The 24,388-nt window shown below is 37.1% G+C and overlaps 1 protein-coding gene across 2 annotated transcripts in view; it reads right to left on the bottom strand.

Moving 5' to 3' along the window:
* Positions 1 to 24,388, bottom strand: part of ASAP2 (ArfGAP with SH3 domain, ankyrin repeat and PH domain 2) — a 63,368-nt gene that overhangs the window by 22,162 nt on the left and 16,818 nt on the right. For both annotated transcript variants that reach the window (XM_039384878.1, XM_027713392.2), the window contains exons 5-14: positions 17,053 to 17,182; positions 15,464 to 15,549; positions 14,024 to 14,099; positions 13,433 to 13,519; positions 11,699 to 11,707; positions 8,069 to 8,172; positions 7,884 to 7,953; positions 2,637 to 2,724; positions 782 to 830; positions 506 to 672 (exon numbers count right to left, since the gene is read on the bottom strand). In XM_039384878.1, the coding sequence (XP_039240812.1) occupies positions 506 to 672; positions 782 to 830; positions 2,637 to 2,724; positions 7,884 to 7,953; positions 8,069 to 8,172; positions 11,699 to 11,707; positions 13,433 to 13,519; positions 14,024 to 14,099; positions 15,464 to 15,549; positions 17,053 to 17,182 (866 nt within the window). The remainder of the gene's footprint in view (positions 1 to 505; positions 673 to 781; positions 831 to 2,636; positions 2,725 to 7,883; positions 7,954 to 8,068; positions 8,173 to 11,698; positions 11,708 to 13,432; positions 13,520 to 14,023; positions 14,100 to 15,463; positions 15,550 to 17,052; positions 17,183 to 24,388) is intronic.

The raw sequence follows: 24,388 nt of genomic DNA, 5'->3' as shown, positions 1-24,388 counted from the left end.
TCATTGATCAACAAAACCAACACTGCAAACCATAGTCAGTGCAGGTGTATTCTTTTCCAAATGAGCACAGCCTTAGACATATTACCTGGCTCACTTAGTCAAACATTACTAAAAAAAACCCAAGAAAAAAGGTGTATTAAGAAAATGCTTCATGATTCTGATGGCTGCTCAGTTTTACCTATTATTAGGTAAATTAGGTAAATAATAAAATAATCTTATATTATTAAACCATATTTTATGTAAGTTCACTTATTTATGTAACCAAAAGCTACAATTAGCAAAATATATGGGACAAAAATAAGCTTCTTAGTACTTTTCTCCCCACTGACAATAAGCATAGAGCAAATCAATCTTACTAAAGTAGTTCCATTAAACTGTAGCATATTCTACTATGTGTATAATTTTTGTGAAATAAGGAGTAAAAGTGAAAGCATAAAACATTAGCTTAAATATTCTCATGAGACAAAGAATTTTTACCAATTAGAAATATGCTTAATTGAGTCACCTTGTGCTCCACAGTCACAACAAACATCATTTCCAGTCATCCTCTGGACTTCAGATATAATTTCTTTTGTCAGTTCCTGGACAATATTATTTTCTCCTGTGTTATCATCTCCTTTGAATGCATTATTTAAAGCTTCCTCTTTGCTGTTTTGTAGCACAGATGTCCATCTAAAATGGTAGTAATATTTTGCTATTAAATGTTTTGGCACTTCTAAAATTCAAGGTAAAGTCTCAGCAGAACACGAGTATCAAGAATAAAATCAGCAAAGAAACTCACATTTGACATTCCTGTTCATCCTCTGCTTGAAAATGGTATGTTCTGTCATCTGCACAATAAATAATTCACATACTGATTAAAAAAAGTTATTGAAAAACTGATTTTGCAGAAATCTCTTCAAAAAATCTAAAATTAATTGATGTATGATTCCTAAGCTCTCTAGTCTCATCACTGCAGTGCTGACAGACAAAAAGTCTATTTAGCAAGTTTCACTCTTATTACCTACAGTTCATCTATGATTAGACCCATGTTTACACAAGGTGGCTTGTTGCATTTTAAACAGAAGCTTTTTTCTTCACTGCTGTGCTTCTATCACATAAGCAGCAGGAGAGCATAGGAAATTTTCCATGTTCTAGATATAACCTTAGTAATCACAAGTCTAATGTTCTGATGAGAGGGAGAGAAGTAAAACATAGTTTATCTGTGTATATAAGACAGAAAGATTTAAAGAGTCCAAGTGAGCTCTTAAAACCACAGTAAACAAATATGGAAAACCACATTTGCCAGACGTAAAGTCCAAACTACAACCAGCATAAGCTGCAAGCTGTTTCAATTAAATCAAGCTCACAGTTTTCAATTTACTACTACTTTTGTAATTCTAAGCATTGCTATCACAGTGTACTACTAAAGAAAAAAGCATAATACATTTTAAGTCTATAAAGCAAATGAGATATGACACAGTTTAATGGCTAAGCTGGAGTTAAAATTAGAATTGTCAATGAGAAGAACAGAGGTAAAGCTACTGGTAAAAAGATATTCTAAAATGAATATTTCTTAAGTTTGAAAAATATTCAGGCAAAAATGTATTAAAAGATAGCTTCAAACGTGGAAAATATTAAGACAGTGAAGCTATATGAAAGAACAGAAAGGAAAGTGCTACATAAAGAGGTTTTATCTTGCCATGATACAGCAGTTTGCATTTTGTAAAAAACAAGGAATATTTTTAAACTCTACAGTAAAACAAAGAGAAACACTCATCTGGAGAGGGACAAGAGGCCTGTTGTGCCTTTTCAAGTGTATGATAAGGTTGTGACAAGCTGCTATTGGGCAAAACATGACATGGTCATCAACAAAGAAAGAAAGTGCAGAAGTAAACAGGGAAGCCCAGTTACTTGTGCAAAAATGAAGAAACTGTATTACACACATGCATTCTAGTCTACTAACATAAGCAGCACAGCTTACATTTACAAATGCGAAAGAGCTTTATGCTCTGATAAAGGAACAAATGAGGAACACATTTATATTCTTCTCCCCAAATAATTTGAGATATATATTTCAGTAAAATGTCCTAGTGAGAAAACAAAGGAAACATTCTACTACATAATTTTGCATCATCCCATTCCGATCCCAAAATTATTCAGTTTTGGTGGGTTTAACACATAGACTCTTTATCTCACCTTTTTATCTGTAATGAGATCACAAAACCAAAAAATGTTTTCATTGTTTTCTTCACTGTTACATTGCAACCACCAGAATTAAATTTTTTAAAGTTTTAAAAACATCTTTTGATCTTGTGCAAAAATCATAACTTTGCAAGATGATCAGCTATGACATTTTCAAAATAAAGACGGATGTCACGGCAAAAATAGTCACTCTATTGTAAGACAGCACAAAATGATATATAAAAAAGGAATTAAGACATCTTTTAAAACAAGCGGTTTTCCAAAGAAACAGGTACAGTTAGTTGCATTATGCTAAAATAAGTGAAATGTCAAAGTGTCGTAGGAAGGGCATTTTATAAAGTGAAGAATTCTACAACTGTAAAAATGTTCAAGTGGATTATTGACACATCTACAGAAATAATGCAAAACTCTGCTATGAGCTGCAAGTAGAAAGACCTAAACAACAAACCTACGTGATATGAGGTCAAAACATTTTTTCTCCTCTGGGTTTGTTTTCACTTGGCAGGTTAACAGATTGAGCTTTGCTGGAGGTCGGTTAGCCTATTCGAAGATAAAACGCACACATTTTAGTACATTGATACTGACTGAGCCCTGCAGTTTGAAAACATAGGACAGCATCCCACTGGCCAAGAAGACTTGACAAATGGCTCTTTAATTTTTAAGGTACCCAGGTTTTGATTCATGTTTTCATCTGCATCATGGTTTTTAAACTACTTATATTTGAACATTTTATTCACTGGTAACTGGATAGACACTAGAATTTTGAAAGGGGAAGAGGGTAAAATCACTTCAATTATCATTAACCGGTAACACTTATCTGAAGGAATCAGGAATGAAAAAGAGACAGGTTCATCCTACATTTAATCCCTTAACACTCAGACATTTACTTTAAAAAACTCAGTTGTTTAGTTTTCAGTAATGAAATAGTTTGACTCCTGCTAATGTCTTTGAAGGGTCCCAGGTAACCAGTTTAGAATAAATGCTCAATTTTAAAATCAGTAAAGGTACACATTGAAGAAATAGGAAGCTTGCACAGAGAAGTCTTGAAGCAAGAATATGTAAAACTAAACTGAGCTATCCGATTACTAAAAAATCTAGTAAAACAAAATGTATTTTATAATGATACATGTTTTCTAGTCAAGTTTCTAGTCAAGTTCCTCTCAGCGATCTTTTTAATAGAAAGTGGCAATATTTTCCTAAAACACAGCAAACTGCATAAGCAACCTGCATTTTGAAAGAGACTCATAAAGTCTACAAAGACTTTTCAAATAGCACCTCTGCACTAACCTCTTCTTTCCCTTAACCCACCTGCTCTACAGACCGAGGGTAGGACCTAGAAAGACACGTTTGTAAACTTGACTTGAGGAATGGTTTGCACTTCCTACAATGGATAACTAGTTTCACTCTTCTTTTAGAGTAATTAAATCATGAAAACAGATTTAACTAGTGAGCCTTTGCTCTAGGCAATAATATCTGAAAAACAGTCATTTAAATGATTAGGAAAGTACTATCATAAAGATAGCAATATTCATAAACACATTATCAAATGAAGCTGAACTATCACAAAATGTAATTAACTCGCAATGAATCATAACAAACATAGATATTCTCATAATCTCTTCTAAATTTACTGATGAAAACATTTAATTCAAAAAATGAAGGGACAACGAGTCCAAAGAGTACAGATTCCCTTGAAACAATCTGATAAAACAATGTAGCTGGCCAAAAAAGAACAACATCATTTTATCTGAACACCAGTTTTAAAAAATCAAACACACAGAGAAACATAACAAGGGAAAAAATTATGGGGTTTTTTCCTGTTTGAAAAAAAAAAAAAAAAAGAAGCATGGTGTCCTTGAAAAACAGCAGGCTCATGCTTTGCCCAGCATAAGCAGCAGACAAAACAAAGTCATGCAAGCTTTGAAACAATAAACCTGCAGGTCACTTGCTGGTCAATGTAAAATGAATTATACCCAAGAGAGGTTTCAGAGGCAGCAAGACGACAATTTATTGACAACCACATTGTATTCTCTGCCTAATAAATAGCTTTTTGAATTCCAGACATTCCTTTTAGTAGTAAAAGTGCATACAGATTTAATTATTTAGTTATAAATTATATATAAGTATATAATTACATATATTTACATAGAAATATTTATAAATTATTAATTAGATAGACACTGGGCAACTCACATATACTTTTCTCACAGCCTCTGTGAGAATGTAAAAATGCAAGTACATTTAGGTTAAGAGAGAATCCCTTTGTCCCAGGACTTTGGATCTGAAGCGCATTTGGGACCTAATTAGTTTTCTATAACTTATAAAATATGAAGCTGTACATGAATGCATTAAAATACTTCAGAGAGGTCTGTAAGACCAATGCACACAGAACTCGTCTCGCTGGTCAAGAGCATGCAGCATAAATAATTCTGTATCGGGATCTGAGAAGCCAAAGAAATGGCTGCAACAACCTGGAACACATCCTGGGCCACACATATTCTACACACATATTCTAAAGCTTTTATCTGAGGATCTCCTAACCTGAAATCAGCATTAACAAGGGTATTAAAAACCCTTAGCATGTGGTTGATAGCACCTCATTCATGCTTCTACCCTGCAGCAAATAACAGTCTATCTCCACCCACCACCCTGACACTTGCCTGTTACCTGGTGGACAACGTGTATACATCACATGGTAGATGGTGCTTGGGGAGAAGTTGGAGGTAAAAGACAAAGAGAGGTAAGGCTGTACAAATTCTTTAGCCACACGAAGCTACTGTAGGTGGATCTGGACATTTGGCAGGATTAGGAGACACTGGATGTAGAAAATGATAACAAACGTGTAACTGCTATTATGCTACTTTGAATCCTCTGAGCTTCGTTTTCCTGCTCAAGTCTCTGTTCAGAAAACTGCTGAATTTCTGGACACCTTGTTAACAAGCATGTTAACAACCCTCAAAAGATGTGCTGCTCTTAACATGCCATACACAGACCTAAGCATCAACTCATGCTACTTCCTGAAGAAATGGCAATCCCCTATCCTGTAAGACTGACTGGATCTGTTCCAGCAACAAACAGTAAGTGTAGGAATCAAAAGGTTAGGCATCTGAAACAGTACAGGAGTGCCATGATACAGAGCTGACTTTTACAAAAGGCACAAGCTAACGTGTCCACTTAACAGACTGGTTGGCTGATTTCATCATGCATATTTCTCTGGATATCACAGTGATTAACTTCAGAATAAAAATATTAAATCTGATTGTTTTGTCTTCAGATTGTCCTGTTAATCATCATGGTAGATTAAACTTCCCAGTAGTAAAGAAAGAATAACAAAGAAAGATTCCTCAACAATGAGGCTATCTTATATTCCTTTTTTTGCAGACAACCAGCAAATTTCATTTAAGTTCTTTAAACACAAATCAACTTTGAGGAATCTGACATTTCTGAAATCTAAGTTTCTTCCTTGTGACTTCTTGCTCTGAAAAGCACTTAGGAATTTCTAATTACATGGTTCAATCTGCTTCTGTCATTGTTTCTTCATCCATGTACGTTAAATTGCAGTCAGATAGATGTCAGGAAATTTCCGACTACTAATAATTACACAAAGGACCAGTGTCTGTTTTTCCATCAGCCATTACCTTGCACGTTGCTCTATGAATGCTAATTTCTTTGAAGCTTTTAGCTGTCTAAAAGTATAACTTCTGCAATGCAGGCAGGTACATTCAGGACCACAGCTGGGCGACTGAGAACCAACCATATTCTCCCCATGAGTCAGGAGAGCACTTGGCAGGTAAGTTTAGCTCAGAATACAGCATCTGCAAGTGCCTGAGGATAGCTGTTCTAGAAACTAACTGAAAAAATAGTCCCTCAAAGAGAGCCTACATGACCAAAGAAGAGAAATCCATGAAGAATACTTAGCCTTTAAGGGAAAAGCATTTACAAATTTGTATTTCATAAAGAAAACAAAACTGTCAACTGAATTTGTGAGAGATGGTTCATTTTAATGAACTGCTGGGACAAGAGAACAGTACATCATATTTCAGAGACCAGGAGATATCAACCCTGAGAAAGCTTGGACATCAGTGTTGTTCCTTCAGTATTCTCAGAAGGTATTAAAAAAATTCTTAATAAACAGAAATCACTTCTACTCGTTTCAGTGTCTACAAAATATTCATTAACTTTTTACATAAAACTGCCACCAATACATAAGGGGGAAGTGAGTAAATAAGTAAAAATACTTTTTAGGAGCATATTTTAAAACAAGAAGGGACTCTTTTAATGTTGCAATATAGGAAAATCAAGACCAAACCTGTGAAACTCACATATCTGAACTCACATTAAACTATCTACGAACTGATTTCCAGCTACAGCTCCACTGTTTTCAGTGGGAACTTACTGCTTCTAAAAATGTCAGACCATCTGGTAGACAGCTTATAAAAAGAGAAGAAAGCAGTATCTTGATAGATTCAATAACTGTACTCGCATGTGAAAGTTTTCAAATTCTGCTCCCCAGGTGGATTCTGTAGCCCCTGCCAGCTCTGAGCTGCCCCAGCTACACTCCGACTGGTACCAGCCCAGCATGTCCAGCACCAAGAGCAATCACAGCACTCACAGACACCAGCACAGAATACACCAACAGACTTTTCTCTGACAAAGACAACTCATACACACTCAAATGATAAGAGGGATAAACTGGTGGACAATTCCAAAGCCATAGCAATGACTCTGCTTTGCAGGCCTGGCTTTACACTCCTCCTTAACTCCTGGTTATCAATTCTGAAGGCAACAGCTTATGGTTAGATGCACAAATGAGAGATTGATTCATTTATGCTGCCAGGGTCAACTTGTAGTCATAGCAACAGGCATAACAGGATGAAGAACAGAAAAGTTCATAACAGGATCAAGAAACAGGACTGTTTATTAGACCAAGAATGGGAAATAGAGTCACTGAGTTATTTTTTGCCTTAAGAAAGTTTCTCAAATTTTTTGAGAAAACAGTATAAAAAGAGAAAAGTTACAGGAAAGCAAGATCAAGTTGAAAGCCGAGTGCAAAAGGTCCAAAACATGGAAGTATAAATTTTTAGAATTTTAACAAACTTTAAATATTTATACCTAATGTGTTTCAAATATTGGTAGCAGTAAAAGAGAGGGACTTGTAACTCTCTATTTCCTGTAATTCTGGCAGAAGTTGTTTTCAGAGTTGGTTTTCACCAACAGCTACTTCTCAGGAGCTACCATCCTAACAGACTACAACATAGCAGCAAATCTGGGGGAGAGAAGAGATTCAGCATACTCTCAGTTTATCTTGCAACTCTTCTCTCAGTTTATCTTGCAAATATAAAAAGTTGTTTAACTCCTATCTAAAAGATGGCTTAATGCCCAATTATATCTTTGGAAAAAAAAAAGTTTGAATTTGTATTTTTAGACAGACTGGTAAAATATGAACATTTACGTGTACTGAGTCACTAAAAAAGCCCTTTTTCCCCATTAATAGTCATAAGCATTAGAATAGCTGTATTTTTAGATGCTGCGTATGTCTTGATATATTTCTGAAAAGTTGCCTTAAAAAAATAATATCACTCATATTCAAAACACTGAATCAGGAATCTAGCTAATTCCAAATTACAAATATAGACCAGCAGATCTTGCCTTTTTGTATTAGCAACCATGTACATAAAATACTGAAAACAAATACTTACTGTACCATGGGAAATTGTAAGAAAACCATTTTTAACTGAGCACTTCCTCTTCTGCCACACTTTTCTGATTCTAGTTTAAAGGGGGGGGGAAAAAAAAGGTAACTCAGTTTTAAATATATTTTGTATGACAGTGCTTCAGTTCTTAAGACCTAATGTTTTTTCCAGTAAACTCCAGCAGTACTTACCCATCACTTTTCTTATACAGACTACCACTCCGTTCAGTGCCATGCTCCTTGTTTCCCTGAGGCTGATGTAAACTGTAAGCTGTACTCTGCCGAATCTGAGAATCCTGAAATAATCAACAGCAATTTATAATGCATTCCACACTTTCAACCAAACTAACCCCCCATTAATGAGTTTCAGAGCTTCTCCTTCTGCTCTAATCCAACAGGCCAAATGAAGCATATTTTTCCCCCTCAATGAGAAAGAACAAGATCCATTTCTTTCTTCAGAGGGCACAAAAAACATTTGATAAGTAGTCATTATCAGCAACTGCCAAAATCCTTTTACTTGCTTTATTTAGATTTACTATTGCCCTTAATATATTGGGGGTTCAGCTCAAAATTTAATTAAGCAGTGGGTTTTCCAGCTCATGCAAACACTACAGGGTACAAACATTCAAGATTACTATTACCTGCAATTGCTAGTCTACCCTTCCATCGTAACAAAAATAATTACCTACATCAATCTGAAGAAGTGATTTTCCTTGTGGAAACTGAGTCAAGTTATTGTCTGAAAAGTACAAGAGACCTCCTGGTAATATAGTTCAGGAGTCATATAGGAAAACTGAAAAATCATTTCCAGAAGAAGAATAATTTAAAGCAAAATATCTTGAACAAAGTAGAATTCTGGCCCTGGAAGAGACAAGGATTAACTAAACCCTTCTCACTGCTCTCCGAACTATCCAGAGGCAGGACCCACTGCTGCAAGAGTCCACCTTCTTAAAAAGTAAGAACCTAAAAATGAGGAATCTGATGTGTCATGCTATATTAGCAGCAGAAACATGACAGGATGGACTTTCAAATGCCTACAGTAACAATGATTAATACCTGTAATTGCTTTTTTTTCTATTATCGTTGCTTTATGGACATAATTACACTTCTGTTATATAAGGCAGATAATACAAATATAGCAAGGGAAAAACCCACAAAGCAGCTCTCTTACATGACTATGAGCTATTCTAAACCTGATGGTAGGGACAGAGCTACCACCTACACCCCTGTTCAGAGCACTGAGGACTCCACACCTCCAAGCTGTAGGATTTCAGGTTCATCCTGAACACAGTGCTGGAGCTCAGTGGTCCTGAGAACCATGAGCTGAGCTCAACACAGGCTGCAACCCTCCTTGGTGCTCCTTCTCAGCAGAAGCAACCTGTGCCCACTTCCCTGACTCTCAGCTAGAGATCTAGGAACTGTATTAGGTAGATACAACATGCATCTGAGGCTTTTAAAGGCACTACAAAACCACTACTTAAATGTTTGTGCCTGACAAAGCATGCCTTCAGATTTAAACCAGTCTGTTTATCGTTTCTCTCCAGTTTGTTTACACAGAATTATTTGGTTTTGCACTCTGCACAACGTAGAGCCACAACATTTATAAAAAATTCCTGTCTCTCATTAAGAAGCACTGCACGTGTACATTTACTGACTTTGAAGAAAATCTGATCTGACACTGCCAGTTGTGCCCTACCAATGCCTTGATCTCTGCCTTCCATTAGTCAGTAAAGGAACTCCATTCCCGGGAAGATTAGAGGCCGTACAGGAAATTAATTTCAGTTCTCCCCATCCTCAATTATGTAAAGATTTCAGGTGACCTCCAACACCTGCTCATAGCACCACTCCCATTACTTAAGTCTGAGCTGCTCCTTTTTGTGCATTATTTTCTGCTGCATTTCGGATCCCTCCCTTCAGCTTTTTACACTCAGCTGCTGTGTTTGGCCAAACTGGCAAACCAGTAATACAAGCTTCCTGCCTTATTTCAGCAGGAGAGGAAGCTGCTGTAGCTGACGTGTATTTCCACACATTCATTACTATGAACAGTATCTTTAAAAAATTTAATACTATTTCATGAAAAGAACCTAAGGACAAACATATCTGCCATTTTAAATCCTCAGTTCAGGTCATGTCCAGATCAGTAATGCCCAAGGTGATTGTCAGATGATGGTTTTCCACAGCTCTCTGATGAGTAGTGCATGATTTTGATCTATCTCCTAACAGACAGGATGCCATCCCACAAATCACCATCACAATTAACATCCTTCCAGACAATTTCAGCATGCCTTTTCCATATGCAGGCTCTCCAAAGGATCTTCCCTTACTTCTGGTTTGCATATTGCACATACCAGAGATACAAATCACAGATAACAGAGTCAGACCCAATGGCCTCATCCGAGGAGCAGCAACAATGTACATTACCTATGGGAGGAAATGGATCACCACAGGATAGAGGACATACCTAGCACAGAGTATTGTCATTTTAAATATCTCTTGAACATAATAAGATCAGAACAGACTGAGGTACACAAGCCTAAGAAACTGAACTTTGACCACTTTATCAGCTTCGAAATGCAGATAGGCATTAAAAAAAAAAGGTGAGTCATTTAACTGCAGCATGTTTTTAGTGAACCACTTCCCTGACCATAAAGAGGTTGGAAATTATTTGTTCCGAAGTTATAAAGACAGACTGACTTCAAGCTGAACAGCATAGCTAAAAATGAAATAAATCTGAAAACAGTATTCTCTAAAGATGGTCTGTGACTACTGGTAAGAGATATTCCAAAATCCAATTTATCAGCCCCACTATGTGAACACAATAGACCTTTCCAATACAAGGTGCTTCAAATTATACACCACAAATTTTTTGCTAGTCATTCCACAGCTCCTATGGAGCAGGATTTTTAGACTGTTCAGATCACTCCTGTGTATAAAGCTGCCAAAAAAGTCCTTACAGCTCTTCCGGAGCTGAACTTCTCTGGCATTTGCAGGATGTTTCAGAGATCCATCCCTTACTTATTACCGTCCCACAGAGCCTCTAAAAGACATATCTACCAGAACCCCCTGCAGGCAGCCTTTCCTATAGCACAGCTACTATCATTTTTGTCAAGAAACACAAAATTTGTCATATTTTACAGAGGCCTAAATAGATTACAGGTTCTACCAAAGAAGTAGAAGCGAATCTAAAGACTACAGTCACAGGAGACGACCTCACCCAAGGTCATGGAAATGAGAACAGTTTAGGCAATACGACTCTAAGGGTGACTCCAAAACTTGCAAGACCTCTATAGTTTGAAAACTGAAAGTTTAAAAATTAAAAATTACGAAGATGTACATGAAATGACATTTCAAAAAGAAGTTTCAATACAAACCAGGTTTGAGGAAGTTCTGTGCAGGAGGAAACTACATTTACAGGCACAACAAAAGAAAGTTCACTATGAGTGCTTGTGTGTTTTCTTTTTTTAAACACAACAGAATCAATATTTGTCAACATTCCATCATTTCTTACATGAAGTCCATTTTAATTAAAAGTACATATATTTTCAAAATCTTGCAAGAACATCAAATCAAGCAACTGGATTTAATTTTCCAAAAGAAAACGTCACAGAAATCACCAATTTGTCTTACAGCAATTTTCTTTCCCAAGAAGAATATGGTAACTTTTTTTTTTTTTCCTTTTTGGTAATAAAACAAACCAAAGTGAAGAAAGAAAGAACCAGTCTTTTCATGCCAACAGACAAGAGCTCAAAGGAATAATCCAGTTTCTTGAAATCTGAATGGAAATCATGCCAACTATTTTCATTAAAACATGGTAACACTTACTCTCCTAGACTTCGGTCACAAAATGTAAATGCATTTTAGGAAGGAAAAAGAAATCAGTTATAGTAAAGGAAATTACAGTGCAACAAGAATAATATTAGTGAGTTGAACAGTAAATTATATCACAGCTCTTTGGCATCCCACTGATTAACTGATGTTTTCAAAAAAACTTTAAAAATAATTATATTTCTCGTGCTCTGCAGGTAAGCATCTATATCTAGATTTGAAGAATTAATAAATAATAGCTATAGCACAAAGCACTTTTTATGCTTGCATTTTTAAATGTCACAAACCCAGCTGAAATAATAAATTTACGTGTATTATTAATTTATGAGTCTATGAACAGATGTGTACTCATCACATCTTCCATATACATTTAATATCAGTATCACTGATAAAGAGGTAAACAGAGAAGCATCATTTGCAGCAACCACGACACCCAACTGTTTCTGGTATCTCCCTTGAGCAATGACCCAATTAAAATAAGAAGCCTCCTAACACACCCCAAACAGTAATGACTTCTTATTGAGAGTGGGCAATCAATGGTGAACCCAAAGCAGTCACCATTTCCATGAGGATCACTAGTCTCTAATTCTGCAGAGCTCAAATTTGGAAGTTTCTGGCAAATCAGTGAGTCCTGAATGCCAGGCAGAATCTAAGAAAGGGCCTGCAGCCTGTATGGAGCTTCGTACATAATGGTCATTATCACAAACTTCAAAAGGTAACAAACAGCATCTCGAAGTGAAGAGCGTTCAAGGTTGTTCCAAATGCCTGGCAGCAGGTCACACAATCACATGGATTTGGGTTGGAAGGGACCTTTAAAGGTTATCCAGTCCAACCCCCGGCTGTGGGCAGGGACATCTTTCACTCATTTACATTGCTCAACAACCATCATCTGTCACCAGTAAAAGCCAGGAGTCACCGTAACTTTTATGGGAAGATCAAAGCAAGACCGGAAAAGATCAAGGAAGTCTGAGCTCTACAGACTAAACTATTTCATCATGATCCCTTCAGAAAGAGAATCTGAAAAGGGGGAGGGGGCTCATTCATCACTTCTCATGGCCCAGCAGCCACACAAAGGAAGCTGGCAAGCATTTATTTATATGAAGAGGAAGCACTAGCAATCTGAAACAAAAGTAGACCCAATATTTAGGATTACAGTATACAAAAGATGCTTACTTCCAGATCAGAGTCCGCAAATGAAACTACTCCAGAACTCATTAAATCTAATGGCAATCATAATCAAAACTCAAAAAATACTTATTTGTTGGATTGCCAAACTGACCCAGCCCTTGCACATTTGAACCCTGGCATCTTGCAGCAGAGTAGTAAACTTAATTGTTACTTTTGCAGATGACAGAGGTGGTTTGGGATTTGAAGTTCAGTTTCACATAATCTTTACACAGTTTGGATTAGTACTGTGAGATAAGGTTCCACGAATAGGGTCTCCTTGATACTGCCAAAGTTCTTTCATTCTCAGTCTGCAACAGTGCACCATCTGAATTATTTTGCAATACTGGTAACACAAAGAAATTACTTTTGAGTAAGTCTTGTATTTTTAGTGGGCATTAATTTAAAAATTTTTGTCACACACTTCAACATCAACATCAAAACAAAGATGACTGAACAAAAGAAATTAGATGGCTGATAAATGTTAAAATAACTGTTTTGAATACTAACATTACATTAGAAGTAATTAAATAGGTATTACAAAGTTAAACCACCTTATATGCTCACCTCTTTCTGATCAACTTGGAGTGCTGATTTTAAAATATCCCTAAGCTGTGTTAATTGTCTTCTTTCTTCATCTTGTGCTTGTTTAATCTTGAATGAATAAAAACACAGGTTAAAAATAACGTTATTTTCTATTTTCAACGCAGGTCTTTCAAATTTGCTGCTTAATTGGTTCATTTTTCTAAAAAATGTTCATCAAGAATGAAAACAAAGAGAAAAGATAATGTGTTCAATTTCTTTTCCTTTATATCTTCAGAAAACTTGATAATGGCAAGGATGTTGCTGGGTTAAGACTCTGATATTGCCTCACAATATTCTTGCTTCCTTGTGTTCCATTTGAAACCACATGTTCTTTTCCACTTAGTCAGTAAACACTTTAGAGCAAAGGCTGTTTTCCTAACACTTTATACAGTGGGGTCTTGAACTAAAACTAAGGCTTCTAAATGCTATATTGGAACAAGATTTTTCTCAACAATCTACTGAAAACCTTAAAATGCTGACTACTAAAACAGTCAGCCAATCTGAACCAAAATGTTCATGCTTCTACTGTAAAAAACTAAATTTACAACACAAATGTGAAAGGTTGCTACTCACTGTATAAAGATCTGTCGAGAGCGTCTCAATTGAAGGCTTGAGACTTTCAACTGCTTTTAACCCATCCTGAAAGAAACTTAAAAAGAAAAGCAAAAAGCAAGCTGTTATTAAACTTTACTTTGTATTTTCTGCTTAAAAAGTTGCCGAAGGAAGACATGCATATTATTATGCCATGCCATAAACTTCAAAATATTAAACTCTTTTTTTAATGCATCTTTGGCTGATCCACCTCTTTATTTCCATCATAGCTTATTCTAACATGCAAAATCCCCAATTAGATTCAGAACTGCCACAATCCACTGCCACATAAATTTTCCTCATTCTCACCTCAAATACAGGTTCTCATCCCATTTTGTGAAGGCCCAGAACAAGCAAGATTCATTTGTAGAACAGCAAAAGCTCTAGTAGATATAAAATAATTATGACTTCTTGAAGCCAAATAATTTCACGTCTGATGCAATCTTTCTACTAAAGGAAATCCCCTTTGTTTCCCAAGCATTAACTATAGTCTACATGTAAACTGAATATGCTACATCTTACTGTATTATATGTATTTTTATATTGGCAGAGTAACATTATCTATGCCCAGCATTCCAGTTCTTAAAAAACTCAGTAATTCTGATTTTAAAAATAAATTTTAAGAAACCACAATTACATGCATATTTGATTAAAAATTGCTGCATTGTTTGCAACACAAAATATTTTCATTCTGGGAAGCAGACATGAAAGTGACAACGCAGCACAGCATTTATGTTGTTGAATTGCTATTAAATGGACAGAGCAGATAAGTGACATACCACAAGTAAAACTGATTTAAAAGCAACATAGGGAAAAAAATACATAGATGCAAACTGGTGTTTGAAGAAGAAAACTTACTGATTTCAACAGGTTAGCAGCAGCTCTTTCAAGGTTATAGCTGTGACTTCATTGCTACATTACTGATTTGTAAGACTATCATAAAAAAGTACATAATTCTAATGAGAACTATATGTTTTAGTACTGGGTCCTCCAATTAACTAGAAAAAGAGTGATTCTTTTAATATAGTTTAAACCCACTGCTTATGCAATTTATTTTTCTTTAGCAGAGAATTAATTTAGATCATTGCCAGATACACTTAAAAAAGTCCATCAAAACTAACGGACTGCTAAGTAATAGACCAACCGAATAGCTCTGTTTCAGGAGGAATTTATAAACATGGCAAATTATTGTTTGGCACTCCTTTCAACCAACAAGTTCAACCTCGTTACATGTTCCAGAAAATAGTGACAAAAGGAATGACTTGTCTATGACAAAAGCAATCTGTCAAGAGACATCAGCAAGAACAGCTGAATCTTAATATTTATTTTGAAAATTCTAGAAAAGCGTTATGATGATGTCAGAAGTTGAAAACAAAACATTGCTCCAGTTATTGTGTAGATATAAAGAAAACTAAAACATACTTGCACTGAGCATGAAAGTACTTGATCAAGTTCTGAAGCAAGTCCACTCCTTTTTTAATCTTGATCTCATTGACTTTCAGTAGATACTGTTAAAACAGTAATTCACAAAAGAAATCAATTATTACTGCTACAGTGTTTTTTTTAACATTTATTTTCAGTTATATTTCAATAAGCTTGAACAGTTACAGATTTACAGGACCTAAAAGAGAATGCATCAAAAAGTGGTATCAAGGGTTAAATCACACAAATGGAATTTTGTCACTGCTGATTTTTTATATCCTGTGAGGATATTTCACTATGATTTGTTCAAATTGTTAAAACATCCTTTATGGCTCCTAGGGAAAGCCTCTATTAAAGAAAGCATGGAAGTGTTTGTGAGGTAGATTTAGGAAACCATTCATAAACCTAGCAGCACATCTAAGAATGTGTCTCACTAGTTGCTAAATTCATTGCTAAACAGATGTCATTAAGGAGGAAACCAGTTTACTGAAAAAAAAAAGTGAAGGATTATTTTAACAGTTTTTAAAATCTACCTGTTGATTTTATAGTTTTCGTTATCAAAAGGTCCCCTTTTCTGACTATTCAGAGGTAACCAACTAAAAACTTTTTTTCTTCAAAATCGGAAGAAATACAGGATACACTTTAGCTATTCTACATTTGAGGTACCCTGATCCAATTTCACAGACTTCACCCTGCATTACTGCTACAACTGACTAGTGAACTTCACCTTTACTGTGACACAGTAAGAGAGAAGCATCTGTTCCTGGTTGTTTCTTAGGAGGGATACAGATGGGCAATTAGCTGACAACATCCATATGTTTATCAGGTACTCAAATCCCTTTATGGGTTTTGAACACTTTAGTCTGACTCCGTATAGGAATGTGAAGCTTTTCTATTAGGTATGAGTGCATGCAGTTACTAGAAGTGGTATTCAGGACAACTGCAGTTATGCTATGCTGGCATATGAGTCAAATTAGCTATAGTCATCACAGTAAAATCACCCATGGTATATTTTTGAGTTAATGCACAGAAAAAATGAACACAGCAATTTGAATTCCCAACCACGGAACCAGATGTGTCCTTAAACAAATCGAACCAAAAATATTCACATGAGATTTAACATACTGCAAAATCACAAAGACTTCCAAATAGAAACATTCTGAAACATCTTGAAAGACAACGAGATTCCAACCTTAGCAGTTTTTCTCTGCATCAGCCCAGCACTGTGCTAGACTAGAGTCTCTCCTCATAACAACGCAACAGCTGTCAGCACAGGGAACAATTCAGAGAATGATCTAGGGCTTAAAATAACTTACAGTGAATTAGTAGTGTAAAGGCTTATTTATTATAATCTCTTAGTGTTTTATTGAGCTTTGCATTAATTTACTTGTTAAGTGAAATTAGAACATACCTAAATTCCCTCCAAAGTTTGCACATCTGGATGATAAAAAAAATGTATTTTCACAAGTGGAGGCCACTAACAACTTGGCATTTCCCTTTAGTGTCACAACTGCCATTAAACAATTGCATTTTTCAAATCTTTCCTAAAAACAGCAGCAGAACAATATGAATTTCATGTTGCATCTTACCTCACACATTTGTAACTGGAAGAACCTTCTTTCTTTCTCCATCTCTTCTGCAATTTCAGCTCCACTTATTTCTGTACGGATCATCCCATGTAGCTTAGCATGCTCTTTTTTCTCCTTCTCTATTTTTGTACTATAAGGCAAAAAGCATCAGTCAATGAAGTGAGAAATCCACAGCCTCTCAGGAAATCTGATTATTCACAAAGTCTCCTGACAGATGCAGAGCCAAACTCCTGTAGCTTTGCATACAACTTACTTCCAGATGACATTTCATTTGAAATTTGACAATGACTAAAGATCGGCAATGACATACAGTAGCTGAAATCTAATTCAATCATCTGTTAAAATAATGTTCTGACAGATATTCCAAAGGAAGACACTAAATGAGAAGATACTAAGTTCTTACTCTGAAGAAAGGAAATACAGGAAAAGATAATGAGTTTTAATTGATAACACAGGGTGTTGTTTAATCCCAACAGAGCAAACACTGGTTAACAGAGTTCAATTATGTCACCAGATTTATTGAGTCTTGCCTGTCATCAAGTCATCTTCTATATATACAGGGTTTCCTAAGCCAAAATCACAGTTGCTGTCTCTACTTGCTGCTGAGCCAGTTGGCACTGGGAATGCCGGCCAGCCGGCTGTGTTGCAGACTTCAAAGTCTGCTAGACCAGCTGTCCTAATTCCCTAAAAGTTTCCATGAACATTTTCCAAGAGCTCTGAATGAAACAGGTTCTCCTGTAGAATATAAATGGATAACCAGTGCCTGCCATACTCCCATAAACACACTTGTGCATTTGTTACAGCTATTCTCTGTATTGTTCCTAAAGGCAGTAGCATAATTAGACAACCCAGTTAGACAAGTTTGATATGGAACAAAAAGATAATAAGAAAATACATGAGGGTGTTTGCTTTTTGGAGAAAGACTATTAGTTTGCCATTCATACTGTTTAGAATTTGAAAATTCAAAAAAAAGCTTCCTGAGGAAATGCTATATTGCTTGTGAACAAGAGGAAGCATTACACAGGAATACAGGAAGGAGATCAGAGGAACAAATAACACACACAACTGTCCTACCTCCTCTTGGGTAGTCAAGTGTCTCTCAGTTCTCCCTCTAAAAAGATGACATGTCTCAAGTACTCTCTTAACCTGATGTTAACATTACCCTAACTGCTTATGGGAAAATGTCCTAGATAGTCTAAGGACTTCCAGTCAACAAAGTATTCTGAACTTACACTTCTCAAGAATGAGGAACTGCCTCCTATTACACCTCGAGCAGCAAGGAAACACAGGAATTAATCCCATTAATCCCACCCCATAACATACCCACTGAGAAACATTTCGAGCAGCAATTTGAAAAGCCCCGCTGCCCTCTCACCACTGGCAGGCACAGCAGAGCCATCCCTATGCAATATTCCAGCAGCCAGCACATCCAGCCAGCACTGCACTCCTCCTCAGCCCATCACATCTTGCCAGAAGCACATGTTTAGAGAGAAGCTATTCTCCTTCGAAATAAATATTCTGAAAAACTCCAGTCACCTGAATAAAACCTCAGTTCCACACTGTTCTGTTTTCATGAAAAATAAGTCTGTACTCTTACCCAGTTACTGCCAATTACGTCATTTTGTAGGCACAGAAAAGTCCAAACACAAGAATTAACCAAACCTGAACAAGGAAGATAAACCACTGCAAAAAAGACTAACAGAAAATGACAAACATGCAGTTCCCTTCTAGCACACACTCTAGGAGAGTTTACATTATATCATTTTTGATTGTTCTAAAACAGTCAAACCGCAGAGCAAAGATCCAGGATGTTTCAGGTCTCTCAATTTCCACACATAACTTAATGATTCTTGAGGTCAGAGAATTCTCCGAAATGTATGTGAAGGCTAATAACTATCAATTGCTATTGTATGGTATTTTCATTGTTTACACAGAACAATACTCGAACACAGGATGACAAAGCCATCTCCAAAATCATAAGAGCTTACTAGCATGTCATAAAGTGTCTCTAAATGCTAGTTAAACCAAAGGACAATTCATACTGCCAAAAATCAAACATTATGCACAATATCACAGCATGCATTGTATTCCCCGTAAAGAAAGCTAGATTTTGGTGAAAGAGTCTTTTCTACTCTTTAAAGGATAAATCATATTCCACAGGTAAAAAAATAGTTAAACCAAGACGAAAGCAAACCAGCCTCTACCAAGTAATTCAGAGAAAGACATCCTTGAACCCATTTGTTGGAGCTTCAGGCTATAGTGCTTCAAAACCTCAAAAAGATGCTTTACCAAAAGCCCCAATACCCAAAAGCCCAAATACCAGAGACACATGACAATGCGTTTCACATTTGCATTTCCTTATTATTTGTGCTTTTAATCTCTAACTACATCTTCAACTTTGCAATCCAAAATTTATCCTGCTATTTTGTTACAGTAATATGCTACCTCCTATCTGACTGATACTACAGGACACTTTGTTTCTAGGGAAATAAAGAAATTCCATACAGCAGTGTTGCATGCAAATCTTCTGAGTGCAAAAGGTTGGCTGAGTTTCCCATCTAAATGCAAGGATCAATTCAGCTTCAAGTATCATTCTATTGTGACATTAACCAAATCCTGCTGTCAGAACTGTCAAAGACAGTTCAGTGACATAACACTGTGGAATTTCAAATATTTCAGGATATTAAGGTTTTCCAGGTAGATCAATTAGGCAAAATTAATAAGAAAATTGTGAAAACTCTAAAAAATACTCCAGAAGCAGTAGGAAAGCAGCAAATGTTTTGTTATGCTGCTGTTCTTGAAGCTCGTGCAGCACATAACACATGTATCACATAGACTTTGCTGACTCTGAGCACACATTAGTCCATTTACAATGCAGCTGCACATAACTAATACACAGTGAGCTCAGATGTGTGTAGCAGACAAGCAAAGCTGAAACACAGGATGAAGAACAACAGAAAAGTCAAACAAAGTGAATGGTCTCACCCATTCAGTTTCCAATGTAAGACTATTTTTACAGCTCTAAATTGAAAAGCAATTGTTTTTCAATATAAATTATAATTTGCATTTCAAATAAATCAATTTTGCCATACAGATCATCGTATAAATAAATACCAAATACTGGTATTTATTTTCAGCCAGTCAATAAGGGTAAACAACCAGAGCATCCTGTGCACACACAGTAGTAGTGAACTGGCTGGATGGGAAGCAACTCTTGCTCTTCCTCTCCTTCTCCCTACAGCAGTAAGCCAGGCTGAGTCTGGGTACATACATGAGAAGCTGCAGAGACTGGGAACAGCACCTGGAAGGAACACATTTGAATTGGGAGCACTCTGGATAATGGAGTGCTTCTGAAGGCTATTTTGTTTGACAAAATAATATTAGACATTTTAATTTCAAATATCCTTTCTTTGTTTAGTCTTCCTTTTCAGCTTGACTCTCCAGGCTTTGGCACTCCAGCCTTTCAGTGAAAGAGCCTCCATTTTATTTTATCCTACTGCCTGTCAGTGCTGACAGCAAAGCATGTCTCTCCTATCTCTCAAGTCCTCAATGGAGAAACCATCTTTTCCTTTTGGAGATGCGGGAAAGCTTTTCCCTTTCACTCATCCTGCTCTGAATGATGGGGGAGAAGAGGGTATAATGACCAAAATGTGCTCAAATCTTTCCAGCATTTCATCCATAACATCTGCAGATTCATTCAAAGACTCTTCCATTTAATTTGCAGGTAATCTCCTTCAAAATAAAAATAATTAATATGAAATCTCAGGCTGAAACAGTATAACATGAATGTGGTTTACCTGGACTTCAGTAAAGATTTTGACACCATTTCCCGCAGCATTCTGGAGAAACTGCCTGCTCATTGCTTGGATGGGTACACTGTTCACTGGGTAGAAAAGCTGGGCCCAAGGAGTGCTGGTGAATGGAGCTGCTCCAGCTGATGCCTGGTCACTAGTGGTGTTCCCCAGGGCTCAGTACTGGGGCCAGCCCCATTTAATATCTTTACTCAGTCATCTGGACAAGGGGATTGAGTTCACTCTCACTAAGTTTTCAGAGAACACTAAGTTGGGTGGGAGTGTGGGTCTGCTGGAGGGTAGGAAGGCTCTGCAGAGGGATCTGGACAGCCTGGATTGATGGGCCAAGACCAATGGTATCAAATTCAATAAGGCAAAGGGCTGAGTCCTGCACTTGGGTCACAACAACCTCAGGTAGCATTACAGGCTGGGGAAAGACCGTCTGGAAAGTTGCTCACTGGAAAAGGACGTGGGGGTGCTGGTTGACAGCAGCTGAACGTGAGCCAGCAGTGTGCCCAGGTGGCCAAGAAGGCCAATGGTATCCTGGCCTGTATCAGCAATAGTGTGGCCAGCAGGACCAGGGCAGTGGTTGTCCTCCTGTACTCAGAACTGGTGAAGGTCCACCTCAAGTACTCGGCTCAGCTCTGGGCCCCTCATTACAAGAAAGACACTGAGGTGCTGGAGCGTGTCCAGAGAAGGGCAATGGAGCCGGTGAAGGGTCTGGAACACAGGTCTGATGAGGAATAGCTGAGGGACCTGGGATTGTTTAGCCTGGAGAAAAAGAGGCTCAGGGGAGACCTTATCACTTTGTAGAACTACCTGAAAGGAGGTTGTAATGAGGTGGAGGTCAGTCTCTTCTCCCAGGTAACAAGCAATAGAACAAGAGCAAATAGCCTCAAGTTGAGCCAGGGGAGGTTTAGATTGGATATTAGAAAAAATTTCTCCCAGAAAGGGTTGTCAAGCATTGGAACAGGCTGCCCAGGGGAGTACTTGAGTCACCATCCTTGGAGGTATTTAGGAGATGTGTAGATACAGCACGTAGGAACATGGTTTAGCGGTAGACTTAGCAGTGTTAGGTTTATGGCTGAACTTGATGATCTTAAAGTATTTCCCAACTTAAATGATTGTATTATTCTATTCTGTGATTCTATATTAAAGCTACCTTGCTTAGTATTTTCATTCTATGTCACTGTTTTCAAGCTGTGACTCCCATTTTGTCTTATGCAGTTGCTTTAAAAGGAAATGTGACAGAAATATCTACTGTCTATCAATATCAATGATATACTGAGTCGAGTTAGAGTTCTGAAGAAGTAATTTGATAAAAGCTTTTTTTTAATATTGTTTAAAACATGAGTTTACCAAACTGGAAACATCATCATTTAAACAAGTAGCTGTACAGACATCTTTACAGAAGACTGTATTTAGACTTTGCTCATTTTTCCATTGACTTCAAATGAGTCACAAACAAACCACTAACAACAGAGTTATATCTAGATACGAGCACCTGTATTTCTTCACAGTAATGTAATGCTACTGCCTTCATCTTATAATGCCATAAGCACATTTAAACAACTTGCTCTCTTCAGGCAGCTGTGCACAAGAGACCTCATGCCCAGTTTTTAAAAGGAGAATGGCAAAGGAGGAGAGGCAGCCAGCCTTCCCAGGAATAGCTTATTAGTTTTCATTAAACCTTTACATTTCACAGCATTAGCACAACACTTATTAAAGAGGACTTCTGAAGATAATATATATTTACAGGCCCCAACATAGATATTTATTTTAAAAAAAATAACATTTCTTTCTTTTCAGGAAAGTCAGGTTTGTGTCTGGAATACAGACATATTCAGCTAAAAAATTAGTAAATAGTATCCTTCAGTAAGTTTCTGCTTCGATTTCCTGCACAAAATTGATACAAAGTCTTTACCTCAGAATCTACCCCAGCAGGACTGATTAAACTGAAGCACGTGGGTGAAATCTGGCTCAGCGCCTTCCTGAATCTGATCTGTCTGCTGGGAGAATGAGTAGTTTTTAGGACATGTGTACTCCTTCCCTGTACGCTCCCCTGGCACGTCTGCCATTAGTGTTTCAGTACATGTGGGACAGCAACTGCCTTGTAGCAAGAAGAGCCCAGTCTGCAACAACTTTCCCCAAGGGACACAGCCCAGTCCCGCTGCGCCGCTGCTGGGGCCGGCAGCATCTCCCAGCTCTTCTGTGGGAAACAATGGCTGTAACTGAGGTCCCAAGAGAAATGCACTGCTTTAAAGCTTTAAAAACATTTTTAAATCTTTATGGCTCCAACTGAATCATGTTAATGACTGATAGTGAGAAAAGATGAATTATTCATTAATGTTACCTGAGGATAGTCCCAATTTTTGCCTGAGGTAGGCTTACATGAACCTATAGGTTACTTGCTCCTCATACTCCCTTATTCAAGAGTAGCCCCAGGGAATAACGAAAAATGGATCCAGCCTCCCTCAGTTACTTCAGCTAAGGTGATCCTCAGGAAAACAGTCTGAGAAGTGAGGTGGCTACAGGGCAAAGAAGATTATTATTGCATAATAATTAACAATGGTGAATGGTGATCCAAGAGCATAAGAATGGATCTTAACATCCCTCTCCCAAACAAGAATTAAATATATAGTAATTTTAAGTACACTTAATTACATATCGAGCTTGAAGTAGCAGCTTAGAAGTCGTTACGCAGATGAAGCAAAACAGATGCCATTTTTTAATTAAATTTGCTTCTTTTCAAATAGGTCACACTTGGGTGTATTTGCACTTGAGAGGTCATCACAGAGATGCAAGTAAGTGAGATGAGCCAGTGTGACAAATAAGCTCTAATTCTTCTCTATAAAGACAGCAATCAGGATGAAGACTGTCACTTCCCCACAGACTACAAAAATACCACTTTGCTATCTGGCACATAGCTTCACAGGTCTGTACTTTTGAGTAGGAAATGCAGATGAACGATATGATGTTAAGCATATGATACAGAGGGATGTGCAGAAAAAGAGCAGCCTAGTAGCCTTGAATGGTTTGTTAACCCAAAGGGAAAAGAGAGAAGAATAAAGAGGAAAAAAAAAAGAATAGTTACTCACATATTTGAAGAAGAATCACTGGAAAAGACAGCTAGCTAAGAACAAATCTAGGACTGGTTTTTGGCACAATCCAAACAAGGAGTCATCTAAAGTAACAGACTGAAGAAGGCTGAACAAATCACTGGCTATCAGCAACTACATCCACCATTCTGCTCTGGCAACCCAAGCCATAGGTGAGACTGAGGTTACCTCTACCAGTCCTTTTTGTTAAAACACAGACCATCAAAATACAACAACAAAACCATCAAAATATGCACTAAAGAATTCTTAAAATAAGTCTGCATCCACCTACTGTTACAGATGACCAAAATGCACAGCTGTAAGGAAGTTCAGATCCACTTGGAACAGCCACAGAACGAAGACAGTTACATTCTCAAGAAACCTCAGCAGCATATATAATAGCAACCCAGAGAAACCTCATCGTACTCCTATGTCCAAAATTTAGTA

Source organism: Pipra filicauda, unplaced genomic scaffold (assembly GCF_003945595.2).
Source record: "Pipra filicauda isolate LSUMZ 115617 unplaced genomic scaffold, ASM394559v2 scaffold383_size682061_pilon, whole genome shotgun sequence".
Taxonomy (NCBI): Eukaryota; Metazoa; Chordata; class Aves; order Passeriformes; family Pipridae; genus Pipra; species Pipra filicauda.
Note: the sequence above shows the minus strand (reverse complement) of the source record. Positions and strands in the feature narration are given on the sequence as shown.